Genomic DNA, 24,228 nt, shown 5'->3' with positions numbered 1-24,228 from the left:
GGACCTGGAGAGGTTCTGGAAGCTTTCAGGATTGAGGTCACAGTCCCTTCTGCCCCATGCAGTCTCCTTCTGCAGCTCTCAGGTCCCTCTGTACATCCAACCAACAAGTGGTGCTACAGCCTGACCAGCCCCTCAGCTCCAGGCCCTGACAGGTCCTGCTCAAGGTGGGCTGCCCCTGATCTCATCTCCTCTGTTGGGGACAGGCAGGGTCACGGGGTGACCTGACCCTTCCCTTGGCAGGAGGGGGCGGGGTGAGCCCAAGGGCATCTGCTAGGAGAGCAGGCTGCTCCCTGTGGGGCTGAGTGTCTGGAGCAGCACTCCTCACCGTCTGTGGTGAAGGACCATTTTTGTTTTTATTTCCAGTTGGAAAGCTTGAAATCCAGCCTGATTCTTACAAGATTCAACAGTTAAAATTATTGTTGGGTGGCTCTGAGTGCTTCTGAAAGCCCACCCTCGTCCACGTTGCTAAAAACCACTTCTTCGTTCTGCTTGTCAGGAGAAAAATTCGAAGTCGTTCAGAAGGAGGTGGCAGACATGCTGAAGGGCCGCATTCTGGTCGGACATGCGCTGCATAACGACCTGAAGGTACTGCTGCCTGCTGCGTGCACGCCTCATGCCGTGGAGGGGCTTGTAGGCCATAGTCACAGTACCAGGTGCAACTTAGCGAGTTCTTCCCCTGTCCTGGGAGTAGTGCTAGGCACTTTTCAGTTCTTTAAAAGGCATCTGAGGCCTTCATGCTCCTGTTGTAGGCGCTAGAAACGAGGTGCTGTGGGTTATGTGACATGCCCACTGCTCAAGCACATTACATGGAGAGGAGCCAGGCTGCTGCCTCTGCAGCTTCCACCCAACTGGCCAGGCCTGGGACTCCACAGAGGTCAGAGTGCCGTCTGTGGGGAAGTGTCCCCTAGGGCCACTCCCCCCACAGCCACTGGGCCGTCTGGGGCTCCTCTTGTCTCCCCAGAAGGGGCCACTTCTGGTGCCCCAGAGGCTGTGACGTCCAGCCTCTGCTCCTTGAGGGTCTCTGCTATGGGCAGAACTGAGCCACCTTAGATGAAAGCAGCAGGGCAGACAGAGTGGGAGGCTGCCCTTTCTGGGCATGGCGTTTCCATGGAACCCTGGAGTTCTCAGACATTTCAGGCACCCTGGAATGTCAGCCTGTGTTGCCTTTTGAAATTTTGAAGTATTGAAACTGCCGGCAGGTCCTCTGCCCACTGCAATGCGGTGCTACAGACCCTCAGTGGCCACCTCCCTACTGGTCCTGCAACCCCTTTGCACCTGCCCCATCTCTGGTGACGTGGGCGCACTTGTGTCCAGCCCTCTCCTGAGGTCGTAGGATGAGCTGCTACAATCTGTTATCCCCCCGACGTCCTGCCTGTGTGACACCCACTGACAATGCAAGAACGCTGTGCTCGCTGGTCAAGTGGTGACTGCTGGTCTCCTGTTTCCCTGACTTTGAGACTGAGGCTTTATTAATGGGGTTCTTAGGGTTGGGCATGGTCTTCGGACAGCGTGATAGCTTTCTATCACAAGTCCGAGTTCATATCAGTCCCCTTTTACCTGAGTGTGTTTTGCATCAGGGTCCCTTGAGAGGCACCTTGAGAGGAGGGAGCCCCGCCACTGCGCTCAAACAACTGTGACCATCCTTCTCTTCTTCCAGGTACTGTTTCTTGATCACCCAAAAAAGAAGATTCGGGACACACAGAAATACAAACCTTTCAAGAGTCAAGTGAAGGTACTTACAGTGAGTGGGGCTCTATACGTCACAGTTGTTCCCCTGGTTTGTGTAATGGTTCTGGTTTTGGTTTGGGGTTGTCTTAAGTTTTGAAACTCAAAGGTTAAAAGGAAAAAAAGTATAGAGTTCTGCTGAGGGCTGCCCCCAGAGGTCCATGTGAGCAGGAGCAGATTCTTCCAGCCCCGATCTCTGCAAGAAGACCCCCACCATTTCAGGGGAGCTGCCGCTCTCAGATCTGCTGTAGCAGGAGGCCTGAGGCTAGAAGAGAGATGCAGACTCCGCCTGGGTCCTCCTCTCCGGGCTGACTGCGGGTGCCACCAGCCCTGGAGGCCACGGCACCTCTGGTGAAGGCACATCGAGGGGCACTGGTTTGAGGCTCAGTAGGTGACTCCCCTAACTCCCTGCCCAGTGCAGTGCCCAGCAGCCCTAGGGCAGAGCCTGCAAAGGCCTGCACCCCAGTGTAGCTGTGTGCTTTCTCCTCTCCCCTGGCAGAGTGGGCGGCCATCTCTGAAGCTGCTTGCAGAGAGAATCCTGGGGATCCAGGTGCAACAGGCAGAGCACTGTTCGGTAAGTGTGTCCTGGGGGGACTGTCCTCAGGATCAGGGGCCATCCCTGACCATACAGCCAAGGTGCCCTGTCAGGGACCTGGATAACTTAGTTGTAGGAGGCCTCTGGTCCCTAAAAGTGAGATGGCACAGCAGGCTCACAGAGCGTTCCTAAATTCTGAATATTTGTTTACGTTTAGCTAATTAACATTTGAACACAAAAAAGTACCATCATTGCAGCTTTTTGGAGAAAAAGTCCCCCACGTAGGTTGAAGGTCTTTTAGGGTGACATGGCCCCAGCTAGTCCCTGGGCCTGGTGACAGGCTGCAGTGTGGGGGCTAAGGAGTGCTGGTGTCAGGCTGCTGGCCCCTGGAACCCAGCCCCCACATCATGGCATCACACTCAGAGACGTCCTCCCGCCTACGTGTCCGTGTGTCTGTCCTTGCCCTGCCTTGGGTTCCTTTTTTCCCCCATAAGTGAGGCACCAGGGTCACCAAAGCCTGGCCAAGATCAAGTCCCTAAACTGCTGCCTGGCTTGGCTTTTTCGTGTGCGTGTCTGGTCCTTGGGCCTGGCAGTTGTGGGGTTGGGTGGTCTGTAGCCATGCGTGTCACCTGCTCGGACAGTCACAGTAGTGTTCTGTGTCCCCTAGATTCAGGATGCCCAGGCAGCAATGAGACTGTACATCCTGGTGAAGAAGGAGTGGGAGAGCACGGCCCAGGACAGGCACCCCACAGCCCCCACTCCAGACAGCAGCGGTGTCTCCGTCCACAGGCGCTTGTGACCAAGCATGGGACAGCTCGGGTCTTCCCAAGGCAGCAGCTGTGTCGAAACATGTTCACTGTCCTGGTGGCAGGGCGTGTAGTCGAGACTTGGGGTGGGCAGCATGGGCAGGAGCGTCTGTCCTGGGCACAGCCAGAGGTGGCTGGTGGGGACTGATGGAGGGAGGTACCTGCTGCCACTGCAGTGTGGCAGCAGCCTTGCCAGGGACTTGCCTGGTCCCAGGGGTGGGAAGTACCCACTCCTGGGTTTGCAGCGCCTTCCTCAGAGGAGGCCCCTCTTCCCTCTGAGTCCGGTTACGTAAAGAAGTCTGCTGGACTCCTGGACCTGGCCCTGTCTCGGAGTCGGCTATGGCTGCCTTTGGACTTAGGGAGATTTTCCAAGAGCGCCATCCCCTTCTCACCCCCGTGCCCCCCCCCCCCCCCGCCCGTGTGTAGACCTACCAAGTTTAAACAGAAGGGCAGGGCCCACAGTGTGGCGGTGAGGCTCAGGCTGTCTACGCTCAGTGACAGCAGTCACTCCCAGAGGTGGCACCTCTCCCCCTCTAAGATGGACGTGCCAATCCGACCCCCAGCCGTCGGGCTGGACCATCATGTGGGTTTGACCCCAGGTGTGCTGGTCTTTCTGAGAACAATCGGGGGGCTATGAGTCGCACTTGGTGCATGAAACCCTGGGCCACCTGACCGCTGCACAACGAAGGCCCAAACCCACTGAGGACAATTAACATAAATGCAGGTTTTTACTGGAGGTGAAGTTTGTGGAGGTTACTGTTTCCCTCGTTTAGGATGGCCCCAAAGGCCCGCTGTGTCCAGCTGCCTCCCTGAGCGGGCCAGGGCCAAGGCCTGTGTGGCGCCTGCCAATCCGAGCCCGCAGAGCACCACCAGCCTGTCCTGTCCCTGGGACGCTTCCCCACCAGGCTCCAGCCTTGGGCCTCATCCCCAAGAAAAGTGAAGTGACGTTGCCCCCCCAACCCTAAAGAAAACCATTCACTGGGCAGCTCCAGGAATGTACAAGGAAAGAAAGGACAGGAGAGAAGGGGCAGGGGGTGGGAGGCTTCGGGGGGCCTGCCGCCTCACGGCAGGCCTGACTCTCCTCCCACGGAGCCTGGTGGCATATTGGCCTCTAGGCTGAGGAGCACCGTCTCTGCGTATGAAACCAGCTCCTGGGAAGAGACAACCAGCAGGCACTGTTGCTGTGGACACTCTGGGGGCCTAGGAGTAGGTATTTTTGTGATGATCTGCTTTTCAGTGGAGAGGTCTGAAAGTCTCCACCCTTTAGGTTTGGGGCATTTGGGCAGAGTCAGAGACATGGACTCACTACTAGGAGAGGAGTCATCAAAAACCACATACACAGATTTGAGTCTGTGCTACACAAAATCTCTCATTCTGAGCCACTGGATTCAGTGCCCCTGGGATCTGGCTGAGGGGCAGGTGGGAGCCCTGGCTTGTGGGTCCCTGCTGATACTCACCAGGCTGGAGGTGAAGCGCTCCTTGATCTCCTGGACCAGGGGCTGGATCCCATTGGACACCAGCTCAGGCAGGATCTCCTCTGTGGGCAGAGCAGAGGGTCCTTAGGTCAGGGCACAGCCAACCAGATACCCCCAACCCCGGCCGGTGCACTTTGAGGAGGCCAGTATGACAAGGCTGGGCCCATCTGGCTCACGCTCGGTGTGTCTCAGGGGCTCAGGAGCAGGTGGGCATGGTGCCTGGCACCTAATGAGTTCTCTTGACAGGATGTTGCAGTTCGGTTAGAGCTGGGAGGGGTGGTGGGGAGAGGGGGTTCTCACTGTAGGAAGCCAGGTGGGCCAGCAGCATGCACACATTCTCTACCACCTCAGGGTCATCCTTGTGGAGTTCATAGGTCTCCTTGATGAGGTTGAGGCCGCTACTACCCTCTGCTGCTACCACATGCAGGGCTGCCAGCTCTGGAGGGAAGTGGGGTGACGGTGGTAGCGAGTTTTCAGGGTCATTGAGAAAACCCAACACGCTTAGGATAGCAGGGACCTCAGCCACTGGCAGGGGAGGCCACAGTTTCCTGCCCCCAGGGACATCTGAGGCCGGCATGTCCCCACCTCCCTCTCCCAGCAAAAGGCTCCTGCCAGAGGGGTGGTCCCAGCCCGTGGGCACAAGAAGTGCTGGGACGCATTGCAGAGAGTGCCTAGAGGGTGGGTGCCAGGGGAGCCCCAAAGCTGCACGTACACCCTGTTAGGGTTAGACCAATTCCTGAGGGCTGGAGGCCTGGGGATCTGATGCTCAAGTGGGATGACTTGAGTGTCCCAGCCAATAGGGGGCAAAGCCCATTCTTTCCCAGACTGGTCCCAGGCTTGACCACCCCTCCATTGCTAAGCCAGGTTCCTTTTGCCCTCAGGACCTCAGTAGCTGATACACACCTGCATTGGTAGGACCTCAGGCTGGGGAATGGGTCTGGAGCCCTGGGTGTCTAACCAGGAAGGAAGACCCTGCCCGAGTTCCTTGGAACCTCCCTCCCAGGAGTGAGGGTGGCTGTGCTCCCTTCCTAGGGCCCAGACAGTTTCAGGTTGAGAAGTGGACAGAGGCCTGGCTGGCCCTTGGCCCCCAGCCTGGCCTGGCCCACCCTGCACACCTGTCCTGGACCTTGGGGGGACTGAAGCACCCCTCACACACCAGCTGGCAACCCTGCCCAGTGCCCAGGCCCCAAATGTCTCTGAGGGGTTGTGGTGCCATGAAGCAGTCACAGTGCCAGGCGCTGTGCACCGAGTAACCAGCTGTTCTGTTAAGGAGGTGGGACCTGTCTCTTGGGGTGTTTGATAAGCTAAACTTACAGGATTACCTGCGCAGACCAAATATGTATTCATGAACAGGGAAAGACTCAGTAGAGCATTAAGAAAAAAGTATATGACGAGTCTCCATAGCAACTTCTGGATGAAGGGACTACAGATTGTTCTTTTTCTTGATTTTTCACATGTGTGTTTGCTTTGGGGTTGGTTGGACATGCTTTGTCAAGCTCTGCCCCTAGCTCCTAGTGGTACCCCATCCACAACCAGGCTCACCCGACATCTTTGCGAGTCTGGCCAGTCCCCGGTAGGCGTTGTTTACCAGTGGGACTCTGTCCTGGCACAGCTGGATGCTTTGCAGGAACAGTGCCACCACGTCTTCAAACTGGTGCTCCTCTATGCAACCTGCAGGGGGCCTCGTTCAGGCGTCACGGCCTTGTGGGTGGGCCCCGCTTCTCAGCCCAGCTGCTCACCTAGCAGGGACAGCAGCCAGAAGACTGCACAGCCTGCTTCTGCCATCTCCACGTCCTTGGGGTAGGTGGCCAGCATCTCAGCAACGAGGGCTGGGGCTTTCTCCAAAGGGGTCTTGTCCACAATGATAGCTGGAACCAGGATGGGAGAGAGGAGGGGACACCTAGCTGCCAAGTGCCTGCTGTATACATGGCCCCACACCCCTCCTCCCACCAAGAACAAGAGTCAAAGTTGGGGGCGGGGGAAGACTACCGGGGCCCGAAGGGTCTTGGGGAACTGTGCCCGCTGGGTGTGGGCAGCACTCTCTGGTTTCCTAGGCTCTTGGTGGCTGGAGCTCCCTTTCCCAGGGGAAACGCTCAGCTGGCTGCTGGGGAGACGGGGCCTGGAGGGGAGGATGCAGCACAGCCTGGGAGGGATGCTAATGCCCAGCTGCCTTCAGAGACCAGGGGCTGCCCAGGCCACCCCAAGATGGGTGGCAGTAGATGGACCCCCAGGGCAGGAGGCCCTGCTCCACTGGCTGCAGCCCACCCTCCAGCCCTCCTCCCCTCCTTGCTGTTCATCTGCTTCCCGGCTCACAGAAGAGCCTTTTGTGGGCCCTGGTCCTGAAGCATGGAAGGGGCGGCCGTGGAGGCCCTGAAGTCTCAGAGGTGATGAGGGAATGGCGAGGACAGCAGCCCCAAGCAGGAGAGCAGGAGGAGGGGCCCTCACCATCCACCAGCAGGGCCCAGAGCAGGCTCAGGCCATTGATGCACAGGTCCCTGTTCGTGGGGAAGGTGCTCAGGTGCTCCAGGATATGCTCAAACAGCCCAGCCTTCTGCAGCTTCTCTGAGGCTGATTCTGTGGGCGAGCCCTGCAATTAGGCTCTTGGAGAACCCCCTCCTCCAGGAAGCCTTCCCTGTGCATCACCTCCCTCTGTTGTCCTTGCTCATAGCAGGCCCATGCAGCCTGCGTGTCTGGGTGTCCACTCTGGGCTCATACCCAGTGTGGGGTCCCAAAGCCAGACAATGTGGTCTGTACCTGGGGTCACCAGTCCCAGTATTGCCCATTCCTCCATGGGGCTGGGGCCACACACAGCAGACCTGGGCCTCCTGCCTGATGGCTCTCATTTACACCTGCTGCTCTAACATGCCAGTTCATTGTGCCCCTGCTTAGCCCCCAGAGTGGGCTCCTGTCAGGTGTGGGGAGGAGCAGAGTGCTGGTGTCTCCCTGGCCACGGGCCTCCAGGTGAGTGTCCCTGGGCCCGAGGAGCTGGGTGGGAGCAATGTAAGGTGTGTACGACCCACTGCCTGCCAGGCCAGTGGCCTCAGGAGCCCCAGTGCTCTGAGAAGTGGAGATGAACAAGGCGGGAGATGGCAGTGTGAAGCCCACAATGGTCCCTGGCACCTGGTTGATATCTGCACATTTGTGGAGAACAATTGACCGTCACATGGAAGCTTTCCATCAAGAGAAAAAAAAAAGGGCAAGCATGTGGAACAGACCCACCAAAGGCAGTGCACCTGTGCCATCTGGGGAGCAGGCATAGTCCCCCCCACTGTGCCCTAGCCCTGGCTGAGTGGGGATGGTCAGGCGCACCCACCCTGGCTGGAGATGATGGTGAGCAGGCTGTAGACCATGACGAGGAGCGGCTCTGAATTGGGGTGGCTCTGCATGATGCTCAGAAGGACGGAGATGACGGAGCTGTCGCTCAGCACCTCGGCTGCCGGGTCCTGCGCCAGTGCTGCTTGGGCCAAGGGAAGGTTACCTCGCAAACTTGGGGATCATGGGGCAGGTAACCTGTAGGTGTGCTCCCTCCCTGGTGGGGGGGCAGGGCCCCCACTTGGCACGGAGGAAGCCAAGGTCAGCCTTGTTCTGGAGCAGGTCCATGGAAGGGCTTGCTGTGTGACAGGGTGAAGGACAGAAGGGGCAGGCATCTACCCAGCCCACACAGTTGGTGAGTAAGTGGCACTATGCAGCTGGGTTGGGAACAGTATGCAGGGTCAACACGCGGCTCAGCACCCACCTTGACCCAGGCTGCGCAGCAGCAGGGAGCAGGCATACAGCTGTATGTCGAGGATCCTCTCGTGCTGCTTCATGATGGCGACCAGCACCTCCACCACCTCCATGGGCCACGGCAGGCCTGCCAGGGCGGGGTACCAAGGTGAGCCTTGGCCTAGGGAGTGGGGTGGGCAGGAAGGGTGTACGGACCAGGCCAGGGAACCTGACAGTGCCGGGCGTCTCCAGGGCATCGCACCCGGGCCCCCAGACGGATGAGTAGGTGAGGAAAGAACATGCTCGATGAGCACTCACTATATGTCTGCCATGGGCATCTTCCAGCAGCTCTCTCAGGTGGAGCTTCCCATCACTCCCTTACAGGTGAACAAGCAGGGTCAGGAAGATGAAAGTACTTGCTCTGAACCCAGCTGGTCTGCCTCAAGCCTGTGGCCCTAACTGCCCTGAGTGTGGGCATCTGTGTGTCTCGCGGACTTTCCTCTGCCACTGCCCAGGGGAGAGGGTGGGAGGCGGTGGCAGGTGGCTGAGGGTCCTGTCTCCTTCCCCACTGCTGCTTCGTTTGCCTCCCTTGGTCTCTGCACCCTGGAAGAGTGGGGAGCGCAAGCCGTCCATCACAGGCTTGCAGTGAGAACAGCCAGAACAAGGACACTGGCACCTGCAGGCCCAGCTCAGCTAACCCGCCCCCAAATGAGGCTGGCTGGGGCGGGCATGGTGGCTCTGGGGCACAGTCTCCCAGCCTAGCTCCAGGAGAGGGGTCAAGGATGAAAAAGGGGGAAAGGCGAGTGGCCAGTGTGGGCCTCTGCCATCTCCGATGCCCCAGCCACAGGAGTAGACCCTCCGTGGAAGGACAGATGGACAGATGGGTAGATAGTTAGATGGGGAGAACTGATGGATGGATGGATGGATGGATGGATGGATGAGTAAATAGAATATTCAGGCTGGTGAGGCAAGTTGAATGGAGAGATTTTATGAAACCGTATTTTGGCAAAATTTAAAAGATAGGAGTTGTCCTTGTTGGACAGTATGGGGAAGACAGTGTGTCCTGCACTCTTGATATGATAGGTGGGTAAGTTGGTCAGCAATCTGTGGTATCTGTGAAACTATGAAATGCTCACACCCTGAGCATCTAGGCACACATCCTATGCTCCGGGGTGGTCAGTACAGTACCATTTATAATCCTGGACAACTGGCAATGACTCAGCCATCGATAGAAATGGTGGGAGATGTGGGATCCTTACTCAGAATCCGTGAAAACCATGTGAAGTCTGGGGGCCTGTGTGCGATGCCCTGGAGACTCCCAAACAAACTGGGTACCGAGCCACCCCATCCCCTCTTTGCTGGCTAAAAGGGGTGACGTGAATTCCAGGTTGCCCATTCAAGCAGGTGGGGACATAAGGCTCAAAGGTGTAGGAGAGGTTGGTGTGAAGGGCCATCCCGCAGGGTGTGCCCTGGAGCAGCTGGGGAAAGTGGGTGCACGGGGTCTCTACCTAGCTGATTCTCAGGCATTCTTAGGAGCCTCTTCATGGCTCTGAGCTGGACTTCGGGTCTGCTGGAGAAGCTCTGCATCACCTCTGCAGGAGACAGGACAGCATGGGAGGAGCCCGGCTGGCTCAGGGACCCTCCTGAGGGGTGGGCACCTGGCGCCTATCTGTAGGCACCACACTGCTCACACATCTATGTGACAGGGCATGAGTGGGGCTCTTACCACCCCCACTTTGCAGGCCTAGCAGCCGGTCCAGAGTCAAACCCAAGCCCATCTTGGGGCCTCACTCAAGGCTCAAGATGGCCAGAGCTTTCCCCTAAGCCCAGGTTCTTTCTGCTGCTCCTCTTGAGCCTCCCTGCAGGGCCTTTGGCCTTTGACTTATAACAAACGACTCCAGCCCCCAAAACAAGCTGCAGTGTCCAGCTGTGCACATTGGAGATCCCTTCCTCGTCCCACTTAGAACCCCTGCTCCACTCATGTCTGGGCACCGTGCACCTCGGAGCATCCCACAAATGGGCCCTGTGGTGCTCCTTCCTCCACATGAGCAAATGACTCATTCAAGGCCACTCATTCATGGGTGATGAGCTTCCACTGGCCTAGCTGCCTGCCTGCCTCCAAAGCCCTGGCCATGAGACGCAGCGAAACAGAAGCTAGGGCCTTGTGAGCATCCCCTCCCCAGACATGGGGGCGGAGGTGGCAGATGCGGGGAGGGTCCCCTGTCATAGGTGGCCAGGCAGGGAGCCACAGACGGAGAGGAGGGGCGAGCAAGGAGCTGGTCTCGGGCCTGAAGGTGGCCTCTAGACCCACCCCGAGACCCAAGACCTAGGGAGTGGCGGTTGTGTGGTCATGGTGCTGGGAGCTGTGAGGAACCCCCCGGCAGGGGCACTCAGTGGAGACATGGGGCTGTGTGGTGAGCGAGTAGGGTGCCAGGTCACTGACAGCACCCTCAGTGGAGTTCGGAAGCCTTCTGACCCCCCTGGCCACATGTCAGGAGCAGTCCAGGGGCCTGGGTTTGGGGGGCAAGCACTGTCCCCCAGAGCTGAGACCCTCCCCCTTTGGATCCCTGCCATTACCTAAAATGCTGGCGATGTTGCTGTCCAGCAGCAGGTCAGTGATGAAGGCGGGCACCACCTGCCGGTGCAGGGTCACAGCTATGCTGGAAGACTGGAAGTTGCTGATCACGAAGGTGATGTGGATCACCTCCCTGGAGGGGAGGGGACACGCCACTGGGCTCTGCTGGGCCCCTGCCCCCTCGCAGGCAGGCTGGCCAATGCAGGCCCGTCACCCTCCTGTTTGGGCCTCCACTAGGTAGCCCTTCTCCCACCATTGCCAGCACGCACAGCTGGCACCCCAGCAGCCCCACCTCCAGGAGGGGCCCCGGGCTTGCTCCCCAGGGCGGGGGTGGGGTGATGTTGGGCAGGGCTGAGGCACCTGCACTTCCGCCTGTGTGTGCCCCTTCCTCCCTAAAATATATTGAAAAAACAGATTGTACAACTCTATTAGCATAAAGGTGAATCCAACCCAGGCTGGATTCACGGTCGTATGTTCCTTCTTTGCTTCTCATTTTAGGATAACATACAATTAGAACATCTTCCTGGCCCTCAGGGCCGTGTCTCCGTACCCGACGGAGAACCATCGGTTCTGTTGGCTCCAGGGCTCAAAGGTGTGCGTGCCAGGTCACCCGCAGCTGCAGTTCAGGATGCCCATGCTTGGAGAAGCCGGCAGTCCACGGATGAACCGGTGTGTTTGTGGCGTTAAAATGCCAGGTGGCAGGTACTCCGCCGGAGAGATGGCCAGAGAGAACCGCTGGCCCCTGAGCTCACCTGATTGTTATTCGCTCTGAGGGGTTGATCTGCAGCATCAAAGGCAAAAGTGACCCGAAGGTTTTTGCGTCGGGGATCTTCTTCTCCTCCATGGTCTTCAGGACGCCCTGCAGGCCGTCTGGGTGGCTCCTGATGGACTTCCGTAGAAGCAGGCCCTCTGCTCTCTGCACAGACACAACACTGCCCCGTTGGCCCAACCCAGTGGTGCCCCAGGGTGAGCCAGCAAGACGGCCAGAGGCAGGAGGCTGGGGCCAGGAGGCTGCATAGCCACATGGGGTCCCTGGGTGACAATAAACAGCCTCTGTGCGGTCAGGCCCACCGAGGTGCAATTTCCCGTGGCCTGCCTCCTGCCGGGGCCGCTGTGCACCTCAACTCACTTTCTCACCCATAACGAGGTAGGGAGAGCACAGGGACGGCACCCCCCCCCCCCCCCGTGAGGGCTAGCCCTGGGGCCTAAATGTCTCAACCATGGTCGTCATCACCATGCCAAGGGTGAGTGTGGGTGCCCCAGCAGTGGAGACAGGGGATGGGGTCCACACAGCAGCTGGGATGGGGCACAGGGGGTTGTCCACACAGCAGCCAGGATGGGGGGGGGTCTACACAGCAGCTGAGATGGGGCCAGGGGGTCTACACAGCAGCCGGGATAGGGCGGGAGGGTCTGCACAGCAGCTGGATGGGGCAGGGGGGGTCTGCACAGCAGCTGGATAGGGCAGGAGGTCTGCACAGCAGCTGTATGCGGTGGGGGGATCTGCACAGCAGCTGGATGGAGCGGGGGTGGGATGGGGTGGTCTTCACAGCCCCTTGGAGGCATAGAGCAAGGCAGGAGGATGCAGGTGGGGAGAGTGAGCCCCTTTGAGGCAAAGTAGGCAGGGCTGGCTTTTGGGGATGTGGGGTGTGGAGTCCGGGTGCATGGGGGACAGAAGGCAGCTCACATCTATGAAGGAGCAGCTGGCCATGTCAAGAATGATGCAGCCTAGGGACCAGATATCAGCTTTCTGGCTGAAGGAGAAGTCAAGGGCTTCGGGGGCCATCCAGGACTTCTGGAAAGGGTCTGTAGGCAGAAGAAGGTGTCGGATGGGTGAGCCTGTGCCCCTGGGGGAGCGAGTGGCTCAGCAAGCGAGGGGAAGTAGGGAGCTGCTATCTGTGGAGTCAAAGGAAGAGGGCCAGGTCTTCAGCCAGTGAGGCTGGCCCGGGCGGGCACGCACTCTTCAATGGGCCCAGGAAGGCGCAGACGCGGTCCAGAGGGGCATGTGCCAGGGAGGCTGGAACCTCTACCCTCTTCAAACACCTTGCTCCTCCAAAGCCCAGAACCCGGAGGCAAGATGCCAGCTGCCCCATAGTAGTCCCTAAGCCTGAACCCCAGACAACGAGCCACAAGGGTGGGGCCATCAGTGTTAGTGCCTGACAGACCTCAGGCAGCCCCCTCTCTCTGGACCTTCCTTCCCCAGCCAAATAGCACAGGGTGGATTCCAGGGACCCCTGCCCCCCCACACACATCTAGGAGGTCTGCCCACATACCCATCCACCCACCCATCTGTCCGTCCATGCATCCATCCATCTACCCACCCATCTGTCCACCTGTCTGTCCGTCCATGCATCCATCCATCCACCCACCCATCTGTCTGTCCATGCATCTATCCATCTACCCACCCGTCTATCCACCTGCCTGTCCATCTGTGCATTCATTCATCCATCCACCCACCCATCTGTCCACCTGTCTGTCCATCTGTGCATCCATCCATCCACCTGTCTGTCCATGCATCCATCTGTCCATTTATTCTGTGCACGTGGGACTCTGAAATTCTCAAGACAGTTACTCTCTGCTTTCTGACAGCTGGTATGGCTTCAAGCCCAGCTCCCTTTGCCCCATGTCTACCATCTCCTTGGTGACCTTTAGGACTCAGTAAGGTAATCTGGCTCTTACCAATGCCTGGCACCCACTAGCCCCCATCTCCTTCTGAGGCCGTTCTTCTCCTTCCATATGAAGATTAACATTTTCTGGGTGTCTCTTGAGCCCCACTTGCACCCGCCCCCCGGCCTGGGGTACTTCTGCTCAGTTATAACCTGGGAAAGGGGGTCCCTTTGGAGCCCACATAAGCCCACGGGGGTCTGTGGGGGCCTCCTGAGCAAGTGGAGGTTTGATGTTGCCTTGTTCCAGTTTGGGTCACTGCCTCTGGGCTCTAGGAGTGATTGACCCCACCCGGGTGACCACCCCCTACCCCCTGTTCCCTAGCCACTGCTGTCCAGCAGCCTGGGAGGACCCCTGGCCACCTTCCTCCGCGCGGATGTTCCATTTGGCTTTGTCTGTCATCATTGTGTTGGAGCTCAGGTCCTGTAATTTGCAGTGGTTGCTGCTGACAAGGACTATGTTGGAGGGCTTAAGATTCCTGAAACCAAAAGGCAGGACTTTGGTCTGGGGGCCAGCACCCCTCAGTCCTCACACTCTGTGCCCCACCCCATCCAGCCCTGCTCCTCTCTCAACAACGCCCCCTTTGCAGCCCACTTTTTAAATAGTGTTTCCTACAGAAATAAAATATACTCGGTTATTTTAAGTGGCAAGACAATAAGCCAACTACAAATAGGAAGACACCCAATCCTGCAGCTTCTCCATTAACATCTCCTCCATTCCCTTCCACCTCTTGGGGGTGCATTTGTGTTGGGACCAGGTTCCCAACCATTTTGTAATGTTCACTGACATTAACACTAAGTTGGAAGCGTTGTCTTCACCCGGATGGTCCACGTGGTTCTCTGTCCTCCTGCAGGTCTGATACTCATCCAAACCAAAGCCACTCCCAGCGCCTTTGGACTATGGATGCCAGAGCGCGACTGAAGCCAGGCTGCAGGTGGGTCTAAAGCTCAGACCAGAGGCCACAGCACGCAGCCTAATCTCTTCCTCCGAGCGCTGTTATCTGGCTGCTTTCCCTGCACTTTAGAACCCACCTGCCCGGGTCAGTGTACACTGGACGGAGCTGGTGAATCACTGCAGGTGACGTGGAGGGGGTGCCATGCTCTTCAAGCCTGGGAGGTGCTCTGCGAAGGTGCTGCACTGACCCCAGCCACACCTCTCTCCCCCAGCCCTGCCCGGGGGGGTACCGACGACGAAGGGGACTCAATGCCCTCTGTCCCAAAGCAGCCTGCTCACCCCACCCCCTGGTCACCTGTGGACGATGTCTAACTGGTGCAGGTATTCCAGAGCGTCCAACACCTGGCCCAACATGTTCTGCATCCACTGCAGAAAAAGTGAGAGATGCCAGGATGCGAGGGGTCTCCCAGCAGCAGGACAGCGACCCCTCAAAGCAGCCTGCAAGGTCACAGCACATTCTCTCTTCACTTCTTAAAACAGGCCCACAGCTACAGAAAAGCTCAGAGCCAGTGCAAGACATTTGTACTTCAGGTTCCCTTCAGGCTAAAGTGTACGCAGCTCTCCAGACAGTACAGTCATCTCAGCCAGGGCAATGCCCCAGTTTCCAGACCCCACACTCCTGGTCTCCATGCCAGAGACACCCCAGCCTGTGCCCCACCCCTTGGGGCCAATGGGCCTTGTGGGTGTCAGAGATAATCGAAGCCTTTATTGCTGACTCTGGGCTTGCCTCTCTATGTCATCGGAATGAGAAGAGCTCTGACAAAGAACGTTCTGGAAACACTTTGTGTCAGACATGAGATCCATCTAGTTTCCAGCATAGTGATTTTCAAACCATGTTCCTAGGAACCCTAGATTCCACCCAGGCATGTCAGAGAGGGGCTGAGTGAACAGGACCCCAGGCTTCGTCCCACTCCACCTTCCACTAGTCCTCCCACACCCCTGATTACAGTAGCTTTGCCTTCCTTACTGGGTTTCTGAGAACATTTTGTGCTTGTAAGGGTTCTACCACTAACAAAGTTTGAAACCCACTAAGGGGAGAGCCTACCCTGAGGTCCGCGCTGGGAGGGGAGTTGCGTGCCCCTCAGAAACCCTCAGGGGGGCAAGGTGGTGCACAGAGACCCACCCCCACCCCAGCAGAGGGGTTCTAAGAGCAAAAGCAGGTAGATCATAGGCCTAGTGTGAAAGCAGAAATGACCAAGGTCAAAAGACAACAGGAAAATATCTTTATGACCTTGGGGTAGAACAGGCTCTCACATGAGGTCAAAGGCGCTGTCAAATAAAGAAACATTGCTAAACTGACTTTGTTATAATTAAGAAGTTCTTTTCATCAAGATATGGTTTAAAAAATGAACTGTCAAACCACAGTCTGGAAAAAAAAAAAAAAAAAAAACACCACAGTCTGGGAGAAGGCAGTCTGGATGCCCGCATCCATAATATGTGAACAAAACTTATAGACCAGTGAGAAAAGACAACCCCAATGTTTAAATGCACACAAGACTCGAACGACACAAAATCCAAATGGCTAAAAAGCACCATTAAATGGTGAATTTAATTCAAATGAAGGGGCGCCTGCGTGGCTTACTTGGTTAACCATCTGCCTTCAGCTCAGGTCATGATCCTGGGGTCCTGGGACCCAGCCCTGAATCAGGCTCCCTGCTTCTCTGCCTCCCTCTGCTACTCCCCCTGCTTGTGCTTTGACACTTGTACTCTTTCTCACGCGCACTCTGTCTTTCTCAAATAAATAAAAATTTTAAAAAGTAACTCAAATTAAAATGCAATTTTTAATTAAAATGAGAAAGACTGAAGTGTTAGCCAGGAAATAGGAACTGGAATGCTTACAAATTGTGCTGGGAGTAACCCCAAGTGAACCAAATGATCCTGGAAATTGGAAGATCTACTAAAGCTACACATACACCTGCTCTATGACCCAGCAACTGCACACCTAGGGATGCATCCAGAAAGGATGCGCACACCCAGCAGTGTTCATGGCAACTCTGTTCATGAGTCCCCAGAAACAGGCTGCACGCTCACAGCACTAGGCTGTGCACAGACTAGGGGCACGCAGCCCCGGCAGGGATGATTTCCTGATACACTCGTGCACGAAATCTGACACAAATGATGACATGTGTGTGAGTCCAGTGCTGGGAGCTTCAGGGCAGGTAGAAGGACCTTTGGAGGCAGAAACCCAACCGCAGACATGGACAGGGACCTCTGGAGTGTTCTGCATCTCGATCTGCAGGAGGTTATGTGAGTGTATGCCCAGGTACAGTGCACCAAGCAGTGCACTTAAGTCTTGCGCACTTTATACTATGCACACACTTCCACAGGTAAATATAAGAAAAAATAAGCCAGACTCCAGTAGTGTCTACCTTGCACCTCTGCCCCCCTGGCCCCCGAGTGAGCCTGGGACATACAAGACCCAGGTGGTCCCCAAGCCTGGTGTCCTAGAGAGCCTGTCTTACCTCAGAGTCAATGATTGTCCTTGTCTCCCTCTTCTTCTGGATAATCTCCTGGAAGCTTCCATCGTTATAGTCCATCACCAGGCAGAGGAACAGAGAGGAGATCTGGTGGGGACATGAAGCCTTAGCCGGATGCCGCGGTCCTGGCCCCCAGAAGCCCAGGTTACCTGCTCCAGGGCCTCCCTCCACTGGGCTACCCTCTGTGGTGGTTTTGGAAGCACTACCAGCGGTGAGGTAGGAGCGCCCCTCAAGAGTGGCTCCTGAGGTGCTCAGCCTCTGGCTCATCTGTCCTCTCCTCTGCCTCCACCCCAGCTCCATCTACACTAAGCCCCTCAGATGTTTCTGAGAGCAGCCTGGACCTCCGGGGCTTCTGGCCACCATGCCTGGGACCCCGTCGCTTCCCAGGGTAACTATTCATTCTTCAGGGCTCAGCGTTCCGTCTCCTCCCCCAGAAGCGCTGGCCCTGGATGGAATTCCAGGAGACCAGGTCAGGAGCCTCAACTCAGGGCTCGCAGCGGACCCTGCTGCTTCTTCCATGGTGAAATGTCTTCTTGGCTTTTCTGTGCCTCCTTGAGAGTGTTATGGGTGCTCAGAAAATACCCGGGGTGCACACAGAGATGGCCCCTCAATATGGCTTTCCTTAGGGTCCAGCTGAAGAGGGAGAACGTGTACGAGGGGACCCTCCACTCCTGCTCAAACCCTTGGCTGTGCACCCCAGACAAGGATGCTAATGTAGAGCTCCCATGATGGGCCAACACTGGCCAAGAAGCCCTGCCGCCTCTCTTCACCTCTAGGCTGCCTGCACTGCCCCAGCTAGACCTCCCCCTGCATCTCAGGCCCGTTTGGAATAATTTGCTACATTGCTACTTTCTGGATCCCTGTAAAGACAAGTCATACAGCCTATGGGGTGAAGCATAGGGCATGGGGGCTTTACAACATCCTGGTTTGAATCCCACCATTTAGCTGTATTTGTTTGTTTTGTTATTTTTCCCCCACTCAGCTGTCACTGGCTGTGTGGTCTTAGAGAGCTCCTTAACCTCTCTGAGCCCCAGGGAAATGAGGATAGTACTTCCAACCCTGCAGATCTCCCGGGGGTCTGAGGATAACCATGCAGCTTTAATAAGCTACGGGAGCTGCAGAAGTCGGGGGTCCAGGGACCCAGGACAATTTGATGGCACGTAAGGGGGAAAAGTGGGGACTGGCTTCCTAAGGGCTGCTCCTTCTACAAAAGTCAAAAGCTCCACCTTCAGAGGGCAGACTAGACTCCCTGAGCCTCGGGCTGCAGAATGAGCTCAGAGGCTGAACGCACATGGCACTGGCATCAGGCTGCCAGGCCTCTCCTCCTGGCTGGGCCAAGGGGTGGGTGGGTAACCAGGACGGACATCTTTCTCTTAGCTTCTATTTCTTCTTTAAAGTCGTACACCAACCCCCCTAGGCTGAGACTACTGGAGGTTCATGTGAGATGACCCCCAGAGAGCCCCCGGGGGCCCCAGGAAGTGCTGAGTCAGGGGCAGCCACATTTAGAGTCACGGTCACAACTGCTCAGGGGGTTAACAGTGCTGGGGTGCCCTGTGCTCAGCTCGCTTGGTCCTGGGGGCACTGAATGCCAGCCGAGCCCAAAGGCATGGGCTCTGACCCACCTCACTGTTCCACATGATGAACAGCTCCTGGTATATGGAGATGTGGGCGTGCCGAAGCTTCAGCAGCGGCATCAGCTGTGGGGAGAGAGCAGAGGAAGTAGAAGATGTTCCAGAAACACCGCTTCTCAGCTAGTGCTTCTAGGTCAGGCCTCCCAGCCCAAACACAAGCTCCTGTTCGAACAGGGCTGTGGGTAAGCATGAGGAGGGCGTGCAGCCTTGTGCTTCAGAGCCAGACAGTCCGGTGGGGGGCCCATCTCTCCAGCCTGTGCCAGCTGTGTTGTGTGACTGAGCAGAGGCTTCTCAACCTCTCTGAGCCTCTAGCCTCATCTGAAAATGGCAGTGACTGTGGTATCTGCTTCACAGGGGAGTCGAGAAGGCTAACGGGAGCTGGTGCAGGCAAAGTGCCCGACACAGAGGAAAGAAATCATGGTCAGGAGCATCTGGAGAAGGTGCCCTTGTGCCCAGCTGGCTTCCTGGGTGCACACACTTGAGGCCCCAGGCCCCGCTCCTGGTTGGAGGTGCTTGGAGGACGCACAGAGTCGGGCTGCAGCAACGGCTGCAGAGGCCACCGGGAGCCAAGGGCACGGTCACCGCTGGGGGCAGGCTGGCTGCGAGAGCCCATCGCCTAGTGGGCTGGGAAAGGGAACAGGGAGGCACACAGCCGTGATAAGTGGGGAGAGTCTACCACTGTCTCTCCACTTTGTCAGGATGCAGCCTGGGTCCCTCCCTGTATAGCAGTCACACTGTGGACCGGACAGCCATTTGCAGGCAAAGCTCAGAAGCCGGGGATTCTGGGAAGAAGGCAAACAAGTAACCATTAAATAGGAGGGTCATGTTTGCTTCCTGGGAGATTTGAAGGAAGCAAAGAAAAACTACTCCAAACCTTTGTCCAGCAAATCCAAGTGCACACAGCTGGCATTGCTGTTACTATAAAGCAGGATGTTCTTGTTGGTTCTGACTGGCAGATTGAAGGAATATAAAAGAATGTACATTTTCTTTGGTAGACAATTCTGTACTTCCCAAATTTTCTGCTGTGACTAATATTTTTATAATTGAAGGAACAATATTTTAAAAGATGGCTTGTGGTAGATTAGCCTGGGGATCCAGCCAGCATTGGAACTTTATCATCTCTGAGAACCTGTATTCTAAGCTGTCTGCACCTTGATTTATAAATGAATGTTTTGGGCGCAGACTCCTTTTGTGACCTGGGGGATTCTGGCTTCATAGAATAGGGCAAGAACTGGTTCTGACCCTCCATGCCTCCACCAAGGCTTCTATCCAGTCATCCCACAGGAGAGGATGGGACCATCTCTGTGTGTTCTGCTTCATGTCCTTTAGAGAGAAACTACCCAGTGAATTACCTCCTCCAGGGCCTTGTTGGCATGATGCTCATCAATACATTCCACCTGTAGGGGTGCAAGAGCACTAACTCAGTGAACATGTAGTCAGCCCATCACCACCACCACCATCATCACCATCATCACCATCCCCACAATCACCATTATCAACATCACCATCAATATCACCACTATCTCCATCAGCATCATCACCTTCACCACCATCACCACCAATCATCATCACCTTCATCATCATCACCTTCACCACCATCACTACCAATCACCACCACCTTCATCACCACCAATCATCATCACCTTCACCACCATCACTACCAATCACCACCACCTTCATCATCACCACCAATCATCATCACCTTCACCACCATCATTACCAATCACCATCACCTTCATCATCACCACCAATCATCATCACCTTCACCACCATCACCATCACCACCACCATCATCACCATCACCACCACCATCATTCACAGGGATGCCAGGCTTCTACCACATGGCACCAGATGAGGCCATGCTTTGGGCAATGAGAACATCTTTGGTCCTGTTGCAAGGATAAGTTTGGGATAGCAAACTGTAAACTCTGAGCAATCATTAGAGGATCCATTCTCAGACCATCTTGAAAGCAGGAAAGAAAAAAATGTGTTGCCCCTAGAGCCAAACAGCTCTGCTCTGGTTGGCAAAGCATCAACCTCACCACTTCATTCCTTACCCCAATTGGGAACACTGTCCCTGTCCCTGAATGTGGGGCAGTGAGGGAATGTGAGAGAGAAAGGGTGGTGGGTGGGAAGGGGAGCATCAAGCATCCAGTCTCTGACATATTTGGTGGCATAGACTGCAGGTGCATCTTAGCACCACATCTACTACCAGACCCTCTCCCAGAGCTTTTGCTCATAAGACTTCCAAACAATGAACTCTTGTAGTTGAGGGTGATCGTAGATGAAAATGCAGAGATGGTGGCTCATTCCCAGATCCTCACAGACCCCAGACACAGCAGCACTGCGGGTCTGTCTTCCCTTCCTCCTGTTCCAGGACTCGTGCTTATAGGTGAATCTAGCCAAAACATACCGAAAGCCCTCAGAATGTCACATCTTTTGACCTACAGGCCCGACCCCTAGGAATTTATCCCAAAGGATATAATGGATCCTCAAAAATTTTGCTTATCAGAGTTGTTTATAAAGAGTGAAACATCAAGAACAGGCTAAGTGCTTATCATACACAAGGGGATGGTTGGGTCAGTGGCAGCATATGGAGCGGATGGGGTCACACAGCCACCAGAGCCAATAAAGGAGGAAGCTGTGTCAGTGGCATGAAATGGTGTTTGCCATATGCTAAGTGGGAAAAGGTACATTATCAACCTCTGTGGTGTTCTTGTCAAAACAAAGTTTATAAATGCTTAGGGAAAAGATTAGGAGACACAAATCCCTATCTGCAGCCAATCCCCATCTTTATTTAATTAATTTATTTTTTAATAAGAAAGACTGACTGGCTTTTTAAAAAGCTCCTTGATTGCCCAGAAGGCAGTGGGCTCCTGCCCCACTGGCCCATGACACAATGGGGGTGGCCCCACAGCCAGCCCGCCATGAGCCCCATGGAGTGGGAGGAAGGTAAGGACTCTGGGCCCGGGCTCCTGGCATAGAGGCTGCTGAGTGGCTCCACAGGCAAGAGGCCTGGCTTCACAGAAGCGACCCCAGCAGCTGATGCCAACAAGGCTCTTCCATGTGCACAGCCACCCCCAATCCCATGGTCTACCAGCCAGCGCCGGGCACCACAAGGGGATACCAAGGACTCTTTTATGGCAGTTCTCTTCTCCCACTCACTCTGTTCACCTGGACCACCCGACTCGGATGCACAAAGGGCTGTCCCCCTGCAGGTCCGTACCCCATCCTGCCATGCCAGTCCTGCCCTTAGCCTCCAGTGACCTTGGGCAAGTCCCTGCCCACCCCTCCTCCACCCTGGTTGTGGCTCCCCTTTGGTAAAATGGTGGCCCCGCTGAGGTAGCCTGAGTTCAAATCCTCTTGGGAGTTGTGTGACATTGGCTAGCCTGCAGCCTCCCCAAGTCTCCCTATCCCAGCTTTGCAGGGCTGGTGGGAGATTAATATGAGCCTGGCACGAAGCACCAGCTGAATAAACCATAGGGATAGTTGCTGTTGTCATTGAAGGACAAATGAGCATTCCTTCTCCAACCAGGTGAGAGAGTCAGATGTGCCAGGAAGTCTGAGGAGCCTCATGCCACCCCCATGTCTACCCTTGACTGGATTTGCCTCTGTGACTGCTGGTGGAGAGGAACCAGTTGTCACGTCAGGAAACCTTTCCCTAACATGGGGATGATGCGTGTATGTTTGGGGGGGACCACCCACACAGGAGCCACCTCTTACCTGCTTTATCACGTGCTTTACTTTGTTTTTTGTTTCCTCTACCACCAGGTTCACCCCCAAGGCCCCAGGACTCAGCCGGCCCAAAATCTACCAGCAAGAGAAAGAGCAGCTTTCAGGAAACGCACAGGCTATTGACTTTTCAAAGTATGCTTAGCCCCGACACCTTTTCTGGCCCCAATTTCTCCTGCAGGCCGGGAGAACAAGCATCTCCACCACATTTTTCAGAGCAGGAAATTCCCAGAAGGTTGAGGAACCCAAGCCCATCTCTCAGGTGCCAATTCTGGACCTCTTTCCACCCTACACCCTTCTCCAATCTGCAGCAGGGACCAGTGGGCACCCAAGAGCCAGCACCTCCCTGGGGCAGAGCTTTATTCACTCTGTTCCCCTATTCCCCCAGCTTCCAGCACCCACCTCCAAACTGAGCATCCAAACAAACAACTAAATGGTCTATAATTGGTGCATAGTCACAGCCATGAGTGGCCTGGCACTGGGCCAAGCACTTTACAGCCACCGCCTGTGAGCAGCACTATTGCTATCGCCATTGTTCACACCGAGGAAACTGAGGCACACAGGGACCAAGGTCCTTGTGTCTGAGGCTATAGTGCTAATAAGTTAGATGGCCTGGATTGGACTGGAACTCTGGGGTCTGACTCCAGAGCCTGTGCTTTGGACCAAACCCCCAGAGAGACAGCTGCCATGTCAGAACTCTGTGCAGAGAGCCCATGGGCCATGGGGTGGGGTGGCTGCTGGGATTACTTCTGTGGGAGGATGGAGGAAGCCTGGCAAGATACAGGGAGTGGACGCAGGAGATGGAACCCTGAGTCTAGGGGCTCTCAGAGTCGGGCAAGTCTTGGATTCTGCAGTCCGAATCCTGCTTAGGGAATTTTGGAGACCACGTCCTGAGCAGCGTAAGCCAGTCTAAGAATGCACATACCTTGGCCCTCTTAAGCGGCGGGCTAAACAGTAAAACACACTTGTATCTCAGATAGGGGCTGTCGTTATTTTTTCCTGAAAAGGTCACTTTGCCTTTAAAATTCACTGGGCCCTAGAAACTTGTCTCCTTTACCACCAGCTGACTCCTGGGAGTCCTCCCACACAAATGGAGTGCTCACAGAGTGAGAAAAAAACCAATCTACAGATTGTTTTCAAATTAATAACATTTTTACAAAGACTGAATCTTATAACACTTGATAAAGTTGACATTATGTATAGAAGCAGTTAAACATTCATTCATTTTTATTTTGCAGCTTTCCTTTTGTTTTATGAATTTTTCAAGTCTCATACATTGTCACAGGCCCTGGAAAAGGCTAAAGTCCTCCTACCCAGGACTACTGATGGGCTGTATTAGGAGTATGGGGGCTCCTGATACTGAATTTTGGACGCTTTACGGTGTCCTGGGGACCCATGGGTGGGAGAGGTGGAGCTCTTTCCCTTCAGCTATTCAGACAGACGAGGATGGCCAGTCCTTCATTTCACCCATCATTCTAGAGAGGGGAAAACAGGCTCAGAGACCAAAGGGCAGCCAGGAGGTCACCTCCGAAGGTAGCCGAGGTCACCCTAGCGCTGATGGCTCACCCTGGCCCTCTCCAGGGGCTGTGACCGGTAGACGAGTAGGCGGGTGGGGAGGTGGGAGCGGGTGTGTGTCCAGGTCCCCGGGAGGCTGTGGGCTGTGACCCGGCTGTGACCCGGCTGTGACCGGTAAACCAGTCGGGGGCGGGGAGGTGGCGGGGTCCAGGTCCTGGCTCGCACCAAACTTGCGCGTACTCGTCGCCCCTGCCCCCCCGCCAGGGAACAACTTGGCACCTGGTACTTCTCCATAGCGGCTGCAGCGGGCGGGGGGGGACTCCCAGCCTCGTCTCCCTCCGCGGGGCGCCGCGGGTGCGAGCCCCCGGGCCGGCGCGCGGACCCTCCACTGAGCACGCGCAGTAGAGACGGCGTCCGGCCGAGAGGCCCAGCCCCCA

At 55.9% G+C, this 24,228-nt stretch overlaps 2 protein-coding genes across 3 annotated transcripts in view; one reads left to right on the top strand and one right to left on the bottom strand.

Moving 5' to 3' along the window:
* Positions 1–5,987, top strand: part of REXO4 (REX4 homolog, 3'-5' exonuclease) — a 10,938-nt gene extending 4,951 nt beyond the window's left edge. The window contains exons 5-8 of one of the 2 annotated variants that reach the window (XM_072748168.1): positions 497–585; positions 1,658–1,741; positions 2,225–2,299; positions 2,928–5,987. In XM_072748168.1, coding sequence (XP_072604269.1) covers positions 497–585; positions 1,658–1,741; positions 2,225–2,299; positions 2,928–3,059 — 380 coding nt within the window. In that variant the 3' untranslated portion in view covers positions 3,060–5,987. The remainder of the gene's footprint in view (positions 1–496; positions 586–1,657; positions 1,742–2,224; positions 2,300–2,927) is intronic. The other variant, XM_025982047.2, reaches the window with a different exon arrangement.
* On the bottom strand, positions 4,436–24,228 carry STKLD1 (serine/threonine kinase like domain containing 1). The gene is given in 19 exon segments (XM_025982119.2): positions 4,436–4,517; positions 4,519–4,603; positions 4,842–4,979; positions 6,084–6,212; positions 6,281–6,409; positions 6,987–7,115; positions 7,855–7,995; positions 8,278–8,394; positions 9,755–9,838; positions 10,824–10,954; positions 11,574–11,737; positions 12,506–12,624; positions 13,845–13,960; positions 14,732–14,802; positions 16,899–17,000; positions 18,536–18,610; positions 19,897–19,941; positions 22,268–22,354; positions 24,071–24,228. Coding segments are annotated over 19 exon segments (1,959 nt in total). The 5' UTR covers positions 24,086–24,228.

This window comes from Vulpes vulpes, chromosome 2, assembly GCF_048418805.1.
Source record: "Vulpes vulpes isolate BD-2025 chromosome 2, VulVul3, whole genome shotgun sequence".
NCBI classification, from domain to species: Eukaryota; Metazoa; Chordata; class Mammalia; order Carnivora; family Canidae; genus Vulpes; species Vulpes vulpes.
Note: the sequence above shows the minus strand (reverse complement) of the source record. Positions and strands in the feature narration are given on the sequence as shown.